This window comes from Lepisma saccharinum, chromosome 14, assembly GCF_977018435.1.
Source record: "Lepisma saccharinum chromosome 14, izLepSacc3.1, whole genome shotgun sequence".
Taxonomy (NCBI): domain Eukaryota; kingdom Metazoa; phylum Arthropoda; class Insecta; order Zygentoma; family Lepismatidae; genus Lepisma; species Lepisma saccharinum.
This window is the reverse complement of record NC_139242.1, coordinates 75,378,063-75,395,226: the sequence shown is the minus strand read 5'-3', so window position 1 is coordinate 75,395,226 and position 17,164 is coordinate 75,378,063. Positions and strand designations below refer to the sequence as shown.

The following is a 17,164-nucleotide window of genomic DNA, read 5'->3' as shown; positions in this document are numbered from 1 at the left end:
GCTGCGGTGGCTCAGTCGGTAACGCGTCTGACTACCATGCTAAAGGTCCCGGGTTCGATCCCCGGCCGGTTCAATTCCGGGAACTTTTCTAACGGTGGAAGCGGCCCCGGCGCCCACCCAGCGTCGAATAACATGGGTACCTGGGGGAAACCCTGGGGGGTAAAGGTGGTCAGGGGCGTGATGCTGATCACATCACCCCCACTCACGACCGGATCAAGAAAGTGTGGGGCGTTACCCCCACACCCCCTATACGCCTTCATAGCGTGGTGCTATGCACAGGGGAACACTTTTTTTTAAAAAAAACTGGAGAATCTACACCATAAGATTTCTCATTGTGCGATTAACACACTCGCACAGGATAAAATTGATGAACTTTTTTTTTTCAATTCATCTGAGAGATGTCAATTTAATTTAGTTAAAAATGCTTAAATTTGATTTAGAACCAAAAAATGACTAATGCACTCGTTGAAAAATGCAATAACAGTAGAAAGATTTAAACAATTCAGTGTAGACCAACTGCAGAGCAATGAACACTCAATTTTTGGTTAGGAAATAAGGAAATAAAACAATTCATTTTGTAGTTTATATTATTTTAATGTTTTGTTATATTTTAGTTTTGTTAATAATAATAATGTACACGTATTTTACCACAAAATGGAGAATTTTTTGTAAATAATATTGCATTTTCTGTAAGGCAAAGCCGATGCCGATGTATCGGTATCAGATAGTATTGGTTGGAATTCATCTACTGATAGCAGCCAATACTTTTCTGGCATATTTGTCTCTCACGGGGTTCGCAAAAATGTCGTGTGACAGTTTCTCGGAGTCTGATTATCCTGAAAATCGTGCAAAATTCAAACTTTCTTTTTTTTTTTTTTTTTGCACGAAATTTTTTTTTTTTTTTATTACTAACATCTATTTTGCTATTCTGATGCAATTCTTGAATATTCTAAAGTAATTTTTTGGGGGTTAAATTGATACAATTGGAGAAGAATATTTACTCACTAATATTGATCAATATTTTTTGAAGAAATTTTTATTATTTCCAATTTTCAAGTTTCTGTATCGGTGAAAATCGATAAGAGTATCGGTTGAAAGTGTTATCGGCTCAGCCCTAATTTTCTGTCTACACCTAAAAGCAGAACTTGAATTAGTACACTACTTGGTCATGAAAGATAGAAAGTTAGTGCTTGCTCCCTTTCATCAGTTAAGGGCACATTGTAGCTTGTGAAAATTATAGCTAATCTTGCTGTCAGTTTTATAAAATGTTGATTGATGTATTTCTTGCAGGCTGGTGCTTGTAGCAATAGTTTTTGTGAAGCATTATTCCCACACGGACTGCCCTGGCGGCAATTTCATCCGTGCTTACCTCATCGGGATGCTGGTCATCCTGCTAATAGTCATCGTGAACACAACCCTCCTCATACAGCACAGTATGCGGGGAACAATTGGGGACAGTGCCCCTCGGCATTTTGTCCCACTCTTGTTAAAAATGAAGTAAGTATTTGTAATTGCTGTAGGCTATTTCCTTGAAAACAAACCAAAATGTCAAATTATCATGTGTATTTCATTCATGTTATGAATGAGTGACTTAATAACTTATGGCTGACTATACCATGTTTGTATGAAACTATGTGATATGTATTTGTATATGTTTTTCTTACTTCTCTGATGATGTCAGTAGAAAAAGTTAGGCCCTTAAGGTAAAACTGTTACATCTCTAACAATTTAAGTACTGTAATTATGAAATAAGAAGTATAGATTATTTTTACTTTCCAGTTTATAAAAGCCTGTTTGTTTCATTGGTTACATATCAGAAGTTTTCTTGTGTACATTTTTAACAGTCATGGGTATTATGAAGGAGGGGAGGGGGGTCAAACCCATCCATAGACCCCCTGGAAATTGACATGGTTCATTTCACGTTACAAAAAAAACAAAAAATCGGAAAGCCTGTAATATTTTATTGTTGATACTGGAAATGAAGTTCAGTTAGTTATTACTCAACCAGAATAGATTATATCAAACATTTATCCATCGTCCTGGGTATTCACTCATCTGGATTATCTAGAAGAAAAGTCTCCCCAAGGATATTATGATAATATGTTGGGAACAAAATTGGTTTCTTGTTATTAGTTTATAATAGTTATTGTTGTATAAGACTAATGATAAGATTGATAATAATAATTATTATTGTTATTACTTCTACTATTCCAGTTGTATCAATAGCCTGTCACTCCCCATTAATAAATTCTCGTGATGCCCGTGATAGCAGTACAATTTTTATCCGTATACAAAGAATAATTACAGCCTAAAACTGCATAAAATACTAATTTGTAAAGTAAAATGAAAGCTTTCATATGATTAGTTTACCAGATACCTTGATGATAATGATAACTTTTGCTGATGTGAAAGTTTAGAAAGAAGTGGAAAATTAATTGTTCATATATTTTCTTAATACATCTTAGTGTGATGTTACTGGATATTAAATCTGTTAATGTGTCGGTCTACACAATTTTTATATCTTTTGTGTTTCTTTCAGGCTCATCCTTATGATCCCAGAAACTGCTTGGAACATAATGGGAGCACTCTGGGCTTTCAGTACAATCATTCAATGTGATAATGAAGTTTTTACTGGCACTATTATAGAAGGTAATTGGTCAGGTTCAGCTTCTTGCTTGGGGAGGGGGATTGGGCAGACTGATTCAGGAATAAGGAAAAATGAAGGTGTCATTGCTACATGAGTTAAGTTGCAGTTAGGGTTGAGCCAACACTCTTACCTATACTTGAATATTGGTGAAATTTTTATAAATTTTAACACGTAAATGTCCTGCACCGTGGCCATGCATGAGAGTAAGGCTGGCAGTCGGTAGGTAGGCACTGGCCTTCACGGCCTACAGGCTGTTACGCCAAGGTTGGATAATATGCAAGTATTCCATTGGACAATACCATATCAATCTACCAGTTTTATTGTTATTCATAATTTGATGATGTCATTTAATGACAATTTTTTTTCATGTAATACTAGTGCAAAATTAATGAATATTCTGCATTTTGCATAATATTTTGGATATTTAGTCTGCAAATATTGGTCACCTGAAATACCCATAAAACTATTGACCAGTATTGATGATTCAATTTCAAATTGATACTTTCTGAAACCAGTGTTATCTCATTCCTAATTCTGGAGCGTTAATAGTGAATTTGACCATTCAGTCGTCAGTATTACAGCTTGTATATGCTATTTTTTTTATATTATTATTTGAATGCTTTGACTTCAAACACAAGTACCTTTTTTATCTTATTAATGAAGGTTTATGTTTTCTTCACGCTTTGGTGTATGTTTCATGTTCTAAAAGGTACATTACAAATTTTGATGTCACATTGGATTTCATTTGTGACTGACTCAAAGTCTTACTAAGAAGTTTACCTTAGATAAGGACAGCATCAGAGAATTAGGCGAAACCTGTTAGAATATACAGCAGGACCCAATTATATGTTCCTGGACTTTACATTTTCTCCCATTATACATTGAGTCTTCAGGGTCCCAACGAAGCAAAATATTTTAGAATTTTACCTTAATTTTTACATTTTGTCTGCACCTTAATTTTTTTTTCACATTGTTACAAAGAAAAACATAACATCAAAACTTATAATAAGCATTTTCCACACCATAGCACACTGTAGGTTCTCACTCTAAGTAAGTGATTAACGCAGAGATAAAGGTGATGTCAAATAACCAGACATATGAACATGAAATCAATGTACTAGAACTGACCCAGATAGCAGAGAAAACTTGCTGATGCAAGCTTGCCATCCCAAGTAAGAAGCTTGCAGCAATCTCTGAGCTTGATGCAAGCTTGCACCCAGCTATCTAGTTACCATAACTTGAAGTTGCAGCAAAGTTACCAAACCAAGTCTGCATCAGTCTTGTCATAACTTACTGAAAGCTTTCAGCAAGAGCATCACTTCCCACGTACCACTTGCATCGAACTTGCTAACGAGCTGTAAGCAAGGTATCGTATGCTTGCCACAAGTTTGCATGCTGTCTGGGAATATACTATCTATATCATATACGTAAATAATGTTCTGAATGGTTACTTGTAAAATATTTGTCATCCTACCTCGTAGTATTTTCATTTGGGCTCTCGCCAGACCCTGTGGCCGAGTGGTTAGCACATTGCACTGCGATGCCAATCCTGCTCGGGCTTGGTTGTTTGTGAATGTCCATTCATCAATTTCATCATTTCATCACTTATCCCCATCTTCGCAAATTAGCCAAGCGTCACAAAACACGAAGAAAAATAAACTAAATCAATCAATCATTTGGGCTCCCGCATAGCTGAATGTTTAGCACTCTTGCCTTTGATGTGAGCAGTCCTGGATTTGATCCCCAGTGGGAGTGCAAAAATTTCTGTGTTCACCCAGCATCCTGACAACAATTGGGGTATTGCTTGAAAAGAAGTAGTAGGGAGCTCTGGTCTCGAAAGACAGAAAACAGCATCAATGGAACTCGAAGCTCTGACCACGTGTCACAATAAAAAATAGCTTGGCATCTCTGGCCCTCAGGGCTATTGCACTAGTTTCATTAATGTTGGAGTGTAAGAGGTGACATTTTTTACAGACATCCAAATGTCAACCTTACTTCCACGTAGTACGCTCTGGACTGCATCTGGACCTACGGCCAGTATAATCCTCTATAGAACTTGTGTATTGTGCTGTCCATATACACTGCTCGCCATTAAAATTGCAACACCCAGAAGGAAATTAGATAGAAACACGAAACTTGGCAAATATGTAGTTCATAATAAGATAAGAAAATGATTACAGTTAGAGCTCGGTGGTGTGACATGTGACACGTAGAACATGGTTGCATAACCCCAAGGAGCTAGTAGCGTGTACAGCCTCCACGGGCGGCAATAACTGCTGCAACACGGCGAGGAATGAACAGAATGAGTCTATCGATGTCTGCTTGCGGTATGGGGTCCCAAGCGGCTTCCACACGGTGCCAGAGGTCTTCAACATTACGTGCCGGAAACCTGAGTTGGGCCAGCCGGCGGCCCACCATGGACCAGACATGTTCAATTGGCAACATATCCGGCGAACGTGCTGGCCAAGGAAGCAGGGGCACGTGGTTAGCTTCCATAAATGCGAGGACATTCCTTGCAACATGGGGGCGCGCGTTATCCTGTTGAAAAGTGGCATTATGCAGTGCATGGATTAATGGGACAGCAACAGGGGTGAGAACCTGTGTGATATACCGTTGGCTGTTCAATGTCCCTTGAATGAGTACGAGACGCGAACGAACACCTATGGCGATGGCACCCCATACCATGATACCCAATGAAGGCCCTGTGTGATGATGCATGATGCAGGCATCATGAAGCCTAGTGCCACGGTGCCGCCACACGCGTGTACATCCATCATGATGTTGTATACAGAAGCGGGATTCATCAGAGAACACTATAGCATTCCACTCTGCCATCCATGCACGACGGTCTTGGCACCATCTCAGACGCAAACACCTGTGCTCTAGCGTCAGAGGAATCCGCAACAGTGTGCGCCGGGAAAAAATTCCCCGGTTCGCCAAACGACGAAGCACGGTTCGTGGGGACACTGGACGTTGTAAAACATCCCGTACTTCATGCGCAATCCTCGTTGACGTGGCCGTTCTGTCTGTAAGGGCCATGCGTATCAGATGTCTGTCCTCTCGTTCCGTCGTCTGACGCAGACGTTGTGAACCTCTACGTCGCTCTACAGTGCCTTCCTGGACCCACTGGTTCCATACACGGATCACTGTGGATGCATTCCGTCCTACACGGACACCGATCTCACGGTAGGATAATCTGCATTCACGGTATGCAACAATTCGGCCGCGATCGAACTTGGAAACCTGCTGGAATCGCTGCCGTATTCGACGACGTGGCATTGCTGACCGATTTTAACACACTACACTCACGACCATGCACTTTCACTGCTCTTTCACCTATCTGACCTGCTACAGGTACCACTTACCAGATGGCATGGCAGGCGCACATGACGCATGACGGCCTTGAACACCTAATCATTTCCTTCTGCACCTCTCCTCTACACACTGTGCACATTTCGTCCGATTCCGATTACTCCTTCTGGGTGTTGCATTTTTAATAGCAAGCAGTTTATGTTTGTCATTGTCCCTTCATCTGTTTCATCTATCACCACTCATCCTCATCTTCCCAATTAGCCAAATGTAGCAGAAATACGAAGTAGAATAAATGAATTCATTCATTTCATTAATGTTAATATTAACACAATTTTTAACATCTTCCTTGTCTGATTTCTTTCAGGTTTAGTGATTTTTAACTGGGTGTTATTTGCACTGACGGTGCTTGGGATTGGACTAGTGTTTGATCCCGTGGGCTCTGCCAAATACTATGTGGATGGAGACGACAACTTATCATTGACGCAGGAAATCAACCAACAAGCCCACCACCACTACAAGAACGTCAACTTGTGGATGCGGCGCTTCCGGTGGTTCTGTTGTTGCTTGGGGAGTGATAAGCACAGCAAGCAAGCATTCCATGACGTAGCTAGTATGTACCTTGCAAATATTTATATGTAGTCTTGAGGCTCAATGGTGGATCATAGGTCTACATTATGTTGGTTCGGTGCAGACACGAGATACACTATTGTAGGAATTCATTTAAAAATGCAGCCTTGAACACTGGATCAGGTTTTTCCATGGATTTGGAGAAACTGGAAATAGCCAGGAAATTGACCTATAACAAATAAGGTCAGGCTACAGCAGGGATTCCATTTGTAATAACATGTCAGCACAGTGGCTGAGCACCATAGGCATGCGCAGACCCTCTGATTAGTGGGGCCAAAAGGGCCTCCCCGATGGCGCAGTGGTAGCATCGTTGCCTTGCAATCAAGGGGTCCCGGGTTCGATACCCGGTGGAGGCACATATGTGGTTCGGATCCCACTTTAAACTGTAGGTCCAGTCCCGATTAGCCTTACTGTGCATAAAGTGAACTTAAAACACTAACTCAAACCGTAGTGGGGCCAAAAGCCTTGAAAGTTCAGTCGGGAAAGAAAAACCTCATTAAATACATAAACATAATCATGGACGTAACTTGGGACCTAACTTTGGGGGGAATCTATTTTGGGGCTTAACTTTGGGGGGAAGGGGCAGAATCCAAATTGGAACTTAACTTTGGGGAGCAAAATCAAACTTGGGAGTTAACTTTTGTAGGGGGCAGAATGAAACTTGGGACTTAACTTTGGAGGGGGGGGGGGCAGAATCTTACTTCTCTCTGGTCATTTACAATGCACTACAGAGAACAAATTGCGAGCGAAGCGAGCAAGAAAATTTTACGAAATGTATTTGTCCTGCTACTCTTGATTTCTGCTAGTCTTGCTTTTTTTTTACTTCAATGTTTGCCCCCCCTAGAATTGATTTCCATCCAAGGTTGGGATATGGCAATGGCCCTCTGGCCCCTTGTGGTTGCGCCACTGCACCCCTTCCACCATAGTTGCTTTGAATTTTCATCGGCTTGAAGTACTTCATTTTTCCCAATAATATCGTTTAATAACAGTCATAAGATTCCTCTACACTAAATTTCTAGGTGAAAGTATAATAATGTAGGGGCATGGAATGTCTAGAAAGGGGAGCAAGGATGACCACGCCTCCCTCTTCGAAAACTAATATCAACCTAATAGTGGGGTGTAAGGGGTGACCTTCCACAAAAGGTCCACTTTTTATTTGGAACATTTTTTTGTAGGATGATTTTTTTTCAAGATATTAAAATGATTCAGGTTAAAAAAATCACCCAGTATATATATTATGTATATTAACAGGTAACAATATCTTATAAACACATTCTTACTTTCCAAAGAAGCACATGTGGGATGGCAAAACGGATCCGGATCCGAAAGTACCAGATCCGGATCCAGATCTGAAAATGCACACATTACATATTCAATCTTCTCTTGTATAATTTTTTGCACTGAACTTCTTGCAATAAATGCAAGATTGTGGCAGAGATGGATGAGTGGAAACAAATAAAAGCTGGAATTAGATGCAATGAATTAAAATAAAGGAGATACATTACCAAAATAGCTCGTGCATGCATTCAGAGGTTTTTCCTTAAAGGTGGAAACACTTCGCATTCGCGAAAGAGAAAGAATGGCGCGAAGACGTGTCTCGCTGTCGCTCGGTCTCAATGTCTCAAGTTTGTTAATTTTTGAAGTGCTTGGATACTTGCTGGAAAGTATTAAGTGATGCTGCGAGTGAAGCGAGGGATGGACTTTATGTCATTTGATGCAGTGTAGGCGTTGCTGTCCGCGGAGGTAAGAAATGACCGATAGAAATGCACATAATTAACGTAAAGAAACTTCCTTGTCCACTGATAAAAAGCGTGTGCTGGTCGACCAGCCCCAAATTTGAACAAAGCTGTCGCGTATCAATGAAATGGCCTCAGGTTCGATTTCTAGTATGCGCATACCATTAATTGCCATTTCCCTTTAATAAATGTAGGATCAATTCTGATTAGTCGGCATGGACTTTCGGAAGGGGAAAAGGGGACCTCCCCCATGGAAATTGAATGTCAACCAAAAATTATATATTACACGCATATAATTTAATTTCAGTCACAGTAATTTTTGGTAATTATTATAAAAGCGTTGCAGTAACTTCAGACTGTCGAAGTGTTTTTTGCCCCTCCTGGGAAAAAAATATATTCCTTGCCCCTACTTGAGGACATGATTTTCCAACAAAACCCCACTTTTTTCATAAAGCCACAATTTATTGTAGTTTCAGCCCTAAATTTATTCGCACATCCCTGCTACAAAACCTTATACTCCCAGATGAAAAAATTCTGGACAAATCTTTTAAGCCCTCCCCCCATCCTTTTGTTAGGCGAAGGCAGTCTATTTGCAGAAACTGAATATGCATCACATGACTTCAGTGAACCCCCAGGTAAATAATGCACGAGCTGCACCCGGTGCATAGTATTCAGATTACATTAGGGGTGAGTGAGAATTGTAATAAATTACACTTTTAAATGCAAGTTCTATATTATCCTTATTGTTGGGACAACTTATTTACATTACATTATGATATGTTCAGTTTCATACTCAACTGTGGTGAATTCTTAACTTAATTAGGGTGGCTACTCACCGGGAATTCCTTTAATTCCGGGAATTATGCGTGAATTATTGGCTCCGGGAATTATGCGTGAATTCTACTTGAATTTTTCTCCATAGACGTGAAAAATTACAACCTTTTCTAATCCAAATCCTCTTCACATTTTAAGCAAATAAAAGTTATTTTCGTAAAATTTTCTTAGTCTTATCAAGTTTATAACCATAGCTAGGAGGCGGCAGGAGTTTAAATTAAAAATGTTGTAAAAGTGATTGATTGATTTGTGGTTTTAAGTCCACTTTATGCACAGAAAGGCTAATTGGGACTGGACCTACAGTTTGAAGTGGGATCCAAACTACTGTGCCGTACGGAGAAAAAATAATTGAAATAGTTTGTTCGAATGCAAATGCTTTAGCACCAACTTCTACCCCCTTTTTGCATAATTTACGAGGATAATAACGTCTTTGATACTACTACTACTAATAATAATAATAATAACAACAACAACAACAACAATAATGTTGGTCCCGGCGGGTTTGAATCCTGGCTTGGGCATGGATGTTTGTGACTGTCCATTCATCAATTTCATCATATCACTCGTCCCCATCTTCGCAAATTAGCCAAACGTGGCACAAGCAGCAAAGTAAAATAAAACAAATCAATAATAATAATAATAATAATAATAATGTTATAATAATATTATTATTAACACTATTATTATTATTATTAGTACGTTTATCCTGGCACTTTCTCCCCGCCCGCTCAGACAAAAAATCGTGGTTGCGCCTCTGATTGTAAGTAGAAACTCAGCACCTTAAATTAAATATTTTAATTATATTACGTATACGTTTAATTGAATTATAATTTTTGGATGTTGGAATCACATAGACCCTTTATATTATTAAGATATTTGTATGTGGATGTTGAGAGGCGGCAATACATAAGGTTTAACTAGAGAATACATCTGCTTGAATTTTTGGAAAGTTCGCCTTGAAAACCGGGAATTATACTTGAATTGTATCATGGTCTTAGAGTAGCCACCCTGTTAATATAACTGTACAGCTATGCAACAATGAATGGATATTACAATATTTAGGAGCCGATAGTGTCTAATTGTTATTAGTGACTGAAGTTGTAAGAATCATTGAAGCTCTTCAGGAAGATTCGTGTGAATTCCATGAAAAGTTGAGTGAAAAGTATGTGTTTTCATTAATCTTATTAGGTCTACCATGACTGAAGAATTATTTACATGGAACACAATGTAGTTTGTGGAAAATTTCAATGCGAAGGTAAAAATGTTGAGAACTAAATGAATTATACTGTACATAGGACACTAAATAAAATATTTAGTTTAATGATGATGTAGATATTTTTAAAGAACTCTTGAAGAAAAAAATTGCAGTAATATAACACATATATCTGTTTTTCATCTTATTTTGATGTGATTACGTGTAGATTATGTTGACGTCTGATAATCTTGTCCTAATTATTCTATTCCTTTTTTGTAGATCTCTTTACTGCTCTTTTCCGAGGCACAGATATTGTCCCTTCAGACGTTGCAGCTGGATTTGTGTTGCTGAGGATCAAGCACAAGAAAGAAAGGCGGGAGATAAGGCGTTTGCGCATGCAGTACGAGTTACACTTGAGATTTGCTCAGAGGAATCCAGGTATAGATGTATATGTAGCTATTCTTACACATCAGTAAAAAGTATGGTCTGAACTAAAGTTAAAACAGCAAGATCAGAGGTATGAATTTGGGGGGGGGGGGGGGGGGGGGGGCTGGTATTTTCCTATAGATTGCATTGAAATGATAATTCTTGTGTGTGTGTGTTAAGGAGGTGGGGGGGGGGGGGGTCTGCACTATTTTTGAAACTTTGTCTGTTATAGTGACATAAATGAAAAATTGTCGAGTTCTTCACAAGAGCTACTGAAAATATTCTTTGGTTTTTTAAGACTCAAGTTAGGGTAGGGAAATTTATGTGACAAATGTTCTGCTTAAAGTGCTTACCCAGTGTAATGGATGGGTACTGGGGTTAAAGACAGCAAGACTGTGGTGTGATGATCACATCATCTACTCTATGGCTGAGATCGAGACTGTGTGGTGCAACTGCTATGTGCCTTTGTGGTGCAGTGCAGAGGAGAGAAGTTTATATATTTTATATTTCATTCATGTATAATAATTAGGGGCATGCATATTTCGTTTTTAACGAAAAAACTAAATGTCAAAAAACACATTGTAGTGTTAATTTTTCATGTTTTTGAGAGGTGTGTGATGCATTTTGCTACCATGTTTTGTCATGAAATAATGCGAAATGAACTGCAAAATGCGAAATAAACTCTTAAACACGAAATTTAGGGTTTATTTACCAACGTGACACCTTTTGAGGTCTGAATCATCCTGCAAGTTATGCAATTCACGGAAAATTGATTAATTCTGCTGTTAATATTGGAGAAGCAAAAAAAAAAAAATAATAAAAATAAACACGGAAATAAACTTAATACTTTGATAACTACATAAATATTCTATTAGAAGTGAAATGTTAATTTGTGTAATAAGTGTAGTTTTTAAATGAAATTTAGGATTATATTCACAATTTTAAAATTAAAATGTACTTTTATATAGCACTTTTGATGTGATTATTCACCGCTATAACACCAAAATTTTTTTTATTTACTGCTTTTGAACCCGAAGTTGACTCCGTTTTTGTACCGAAATTTTGCTTTTTCATTTACCAAAATTATGTGCCTCTAATAATAATATCTCAACACATATCTACATTCTACGCTATGACGTGAGGGATCCTGAGTTCGAATCCCAGCTAGACCGCGAGTGTTCTTTGTGAGTGTCCCTTCATCATACCATCACTCATCCTCATCTTCGCAATTAGCCAAAAGTGGCAGAAAAGCAAAGAAAAATAATTATTTTGCTTGTAGTCTACGGTTGTTATAAGCATAAAAACATAGTTTTTTTTATTGTGATGTTTTAGGAGAACCACTCCCTTCATCAGACATTTATTTTTAGTTTGATTAAAGATACAGTTCATAACAGTGGTTACAAATCTTTAAGAAAGAGTTAGTTATATAATGGATCTTGTCAATGTTATATTGTTGGAATGTAGCAACTTAACTGTGAATGCAAGCAATGCGTACACACAAGGAAATGAAATAAATGTAAAATAAACCAAATAATTCAATTGTACTTTCTAACACAAACTTGGTTTTTATTCTCAAGTATGAAAAAATGGTGATGTGCTGTACTGTCAGGCAGAAACACTGTTACACACAAAAAATAAATGTATTGCATTCTCTACAATCGAGAAAGGAGGAAAGAGGGACACAGGTTTTACTGTAGTTTTGTGTCAGGCTGCCATAGAACAAATGAAATATGTGTATATTTGGATAATTTTAATGTACTTTTGACATACGTGCACTTGTAATAACGCAAATTAATTCTTATCTGATATCATTTTAATTGTTCTGTTTTTAATGCTGTTACCAGCATTTCAAGTTTATTGCCAGAGACCTAATACCCAAAATAGAAGTCACCTAATACTACTTTCAACCAATACTCATCCTGTTACTTATTACTACTAGAATGTTGTGTCAGTTGAGAATAGTTACCAGCTTTTGAGTAGAAGCATTACATTGTCATATTAGTCTCATAGCATTTTAATTTAAAACTTGCATAGATTTAAGTATGAGCAGCGCAAAATACAATTTTGGCACAGAGGTAATAAAGATTCATCAGTTTTGTATAATTTAAAAAAAAATGCAACCATGGTCTTTAAATTTACTACATACCTCATCCTTCTTTTGCATCCATTCCAGAGAATAAACTGCAGCATGGTGGCAGACCGCAAACTTTATTACCTGAGGTACCTGTCCGTTGTGAGGTAGACCAGACATCCACCACACCATGGATGACAGTGGAAAATGCATATTACTACTTTAAGTTCTCCCTGGCTAGCTATGGATGGCCATTCTTCTTCTACGCAAATTTCTGGACGTGCTTGTGCAAGTTGTGGGACCACATGACATGCTGTTCTTGTATAAGGTCTGTCTTCCTAATTTCACTTAATGAGATATAGAAAATTGGAATTTTTATTTAAATTAAGGTCAATTTCAGTGTTGAGGAGCCACTTCTTTACAATAATAGTAATAGAAATGCACTTCAGTGACTAAAACTATACTCTATGTGATCAGAAGTATCCGGACACCCACCTGAAAATGAAGTACAAGTTTGGGCCACACTCCATCGGGAACACTTGCAGTCAATATGGTGGTGGCCCAGCCTTAGCGTTGATGACAGCCTTCACTCTCACAGGCATACTTTCAATCAGGTGGCGGAAGGTTCCCTGGGGAATGGCAGCCCATTCCCCACAGAACTCTGAAATGAGAAGCGGTATCGATGTGGGTTGGTGAGGTCTAACATTCCAAAACATCCAAGAGATGTTCTATGGGATTCAAATCAGGGCTCTGTGCAGGCCAATCCATTAGTGGGACATTGTTGTTGTCTAACCACTCCCCAACAAGCCCTGCAGTATGGACGGGTGCTTGGTGGTTTTGAAAGACACAATGATCATTCCCAAACTGGTCTTCGATTGTAGGCAGCATGAAAACGGTTAAAATGTCAACGTAAGCGTGTGCTGTGACATTGTCACATAAAGCAGCAAGGGGGCCAAGCCCCCTCCAGGAGAAACATGACCACACTGTAACCCTGCCACCACCGAATTTCACTGTCGGCACTATGCAGGCTGGTAGATGTCGTTCACGAGGCATTTGCCACACCCACTTCCTGCCATGGGATGCCATATTGTGTACCGTGATTCATCACTCCACACACCGGTTTTCCACTGTTTATGGTTCAGTTTTGAGGCTCCTTGCACCATGCGAGATGGCATTTGGTATTTGCCTGTGTGATGATTGGCTTATGGGCAGCTGCTCAGCCATGAAAACCAAGATTGCTACACCTCACACCGAACAGTAATGGTGCTTGGAGTAGATCCTGATGTAGTTCGGAATTCTTGTATGATGGTGGCGATGGATGATTGATGATTACGCTGCATGACCCTGTTCAACACTAGACGGTCTCTGGAGGTCAACATGGGAAGTCAGCCTGCATGCTTTTGGGTTGTACACGTCCCTTCACTTTTCCACTTCACTATAACATCAGCAACAGTGGACCTAGGGAAATTTAGAAAGGTGGAAATCTCAACGCACAGACTTCTTACGCAAGTGGCACCTAACCACCTGATCATGTAAGTCCGCGAGTTCCTCAGACCGTCCCATACTGCTGTCTCGCGCTGTCTGCAGACTACTGGGATTGCTGACCACGTGGTAGGTGGCAGTACTGTCTCGCCCTCTATGATAAACACATGTTTCGTGATGTGCCGGATACTTTTGATCACATAGAATGTTCCCCCTAAGTGTAAGCACTAGGGAAAGTTTAGTTGAAATACTGATTCAAGAATGTTAAAGAAACAAATTCCTTAATACAACAGGGTGTCTACCAGTCAAGAAAAAGTCAACAAATTATGCTTGTGGTCAAGAATTTTTGCTATATTGTACAGTATAGTGAATTTGAATTGTTATATACCTGTACTGGGATATGATGAAATTGAATATTTGGGTATCTGAATTTTTTTTAGTTGTGGTTAATATTTGTTCACTTTTTTCTAAAGAATTACATTCTTGTATGCGTAAAGTTTAAATAAAGTAATGTGACCATTCCCCATCCAGGATGAAGTCTGAAGCATTAATTTTAACATGCATTCATAATTAAAGTAAGTCTAAATCTCTTGTTAAAGTACAGATTTTTCATTGAATAAAAATATATATTTCCTTAATTTCCAACTGTACCTAAGTAGGGGGGGGGGGGTAAATAAATGTTAAGAAAAAGGAAGAAAAGGTCAAGAAAGAGTCATGAAATAGTCAAGAATTTTGGATTTGTTATTTTTATAGACACCCTGTGCAAAAATAAAAGTACAATAAACAATTAAGAATATGGAAAGAGTTGCACTGGTGAATTAAAATGTTTATCTGTGTTATATTAACATAAAATTTTCCCCTTTTGACCACTTTACTAATCTGCTGGAGTGTTAAGGATTGGACATACAGTTACATAAACCTTTCCTAACATAGTTTACATAAAGTAGCTCTTAGTGTGTGTTTGTGCATAGTTCTATATCCAAAAGCAAATTCTTAAATGTTACCTAACTTAAATTATAAACATATTTTTTTTATTTGCAGATCTAAGCCCACCATGCTATCTGAGGACAACTGCTGCCTCTGTAACTTGGCGAGCATGAAGCGAATAACCAACCTTGCAGCCGAGGATATACTGTACGCTTCATTCCGAAACAGGGTGTTTGAGGTCAGTGGTGTCTCAGATTTCGTAAACTGGTTCTTTGATCATTTGAGACACAGTAGTGTTAGATTATTTTTATTTAATCTGAAAACAATTTCTAAAGGAGGAAATAAATTTTGGGTGCCACATCAGGAATTTAATTTAAATTTAAATACCAGGTACCCAGAAGTCTTTCCCTGATTACAAACTTTATTCATAACCGCTATATGCAAGGTAGAGATGTGAAAGTGGTGCCAAAATGTTGGAAAACAAACCAAGTTTTTTTTTTTTTTTTTTTTTTTTTTTTTTTTTTTTTTTTTGCAGGTTTCAGTAACGTGGCTGTAGTGTAGCAGTGTCAGTGCCCAGAAAACCGGAAATGTTCACAAATCAGGAAAAAGCTCAGCATGTCCTCTGGTATCACGAGACCCGGTCACGAATAACAGTGCAGAGGAACTTTCAAATGTACAGAATTCTTTCATCTAGAATATCTGCCACCAACAAGTTGGTATTTAAAAAATGGAATTTATCTTCATTCCCAAATCCTGTCAAGTCCAAGAAACATTGTTTGGAAAGATGCCACCCGATGTCAAGAGCATTAATTCCAGATTCCTTGGCGCTGACACTGCTACACTACAGCCACATTACTGAAACCTGCAACAAATAAACTTGGTTAGTTTTCCAATATTTTGGCACCACTTTCACATCTCTACATTGCATATAGCGGATATGAATAAAGTTTGTAATCAGGGAAAGACTTCTGGGACACCCGGTATAATTTTCCCATGCAATGAAGGAACTAAGAATTTCAATATGGAGTTCATTACTAGTCTGTAGCTTTAGATGAAAATGTATTTGCATTATCAGCCTATATTTGTTGAACAATTTTTATCATTTGCATTATCTCTAAAAAGATCAACTATGTTATATTTAGAATGATAACTGTGCAATGCAACCATGGATTTTACATTTTCCCACATTATGCACCTAACCTTTCCAGTTTTAATACAAATACTGAAATTTGTTTAAAACTTTACTGGATTCGTACATTTTTCTGCATTATGAGTTCTTGACCCACATTTTCTTGAAGTACATGTACTTGAGGTACAGTATGCATTTATTACTGTATAAATTTGCATATATTGTTTTGTAACACTTGAATGTATTTTGCATCATTGGATTTTTCTAGCTGTTATGTTCATTGTCATTATGATTGCTTACAGTTAATGAAAAGTTATGTTATTTTAGTCATCTGTGTGGAGAGACAGCAGGGCTGGTTTTTAGAATAACTTAACTAATAGGAACCCTCATTTGTAATTAAACGCAAATCACTGTTATGTTTGGGTATAGTTCATGCATGAATCATGGTGTTCTGCCATAAATTATTTAGAAATAATCTATTTTTGAGGTATTAATAATACTTTTAATGGAATTTTGAAAAAAAAAATGTTTAATGGATGCCATAGATTGGTATGAGAAGTGCTTTGGAAATCAATAATAAAAAAGGTTGGACTATAAAGTTGTTCCTCATCCTTTTCCAGGTTCCTTTCTTTGTCGCAGTGGACCACAATTCCACCTCCATCGTCCTAGCAATTAGGGGGTCCATGTCCATGAGGGATGTTTTCACAGACTTCACCGCTGGTGCAGAACCCTTTCAAGTGGAGGGGTTGCCACCAGAAACCAGTGTAAGTATTCAATT

At 38.2% G+C, this 17,164-nt stretch overlaps 1 protein-coding gene across 2 annotated transcripts in view; it reads left to right on the top strand.

Annotated features, from left to right (window-relative positions):
- The window catches only part of LOC145999035 (diacylglycerol lipase-beta-like), an 80,840-nt gene that overhangs the window by 45,456 nt on the left and 18,220 nt on the right, over positions 1-17,164 (top strand). For both annotated transcript variants that reach the window (XM_083135953.1, XM_083135952.1), the window contains exons 3-9: positions 1,291-1,497; positions 2,540-2,649; positions 6,324-6,569; positions 10,631-10,789; positions 12,951-13,176; positions 15,372-15,495; positions 17,007-17,150. In XM_083135953.1, coding sequence (XP_082992079.1) covers positions 1,291-1,497; positions 2,540-2,649; positions 6,324-6,569; positions 10,631-10,789; positions 12,951-13,176; positions 15,372-15,495; positions 17,007-17,150 — 1,216 coding nt within the window. The remainder of the gene's footprint in view (positions 1-1,290; positions 1,498-2,539; positions 2,650-6,323; positions 6,570-10,630; positions 10,790-12,950; positions 13,177-15,371; positions 15,496-17,006; positions 17,151-17,164) is intronic.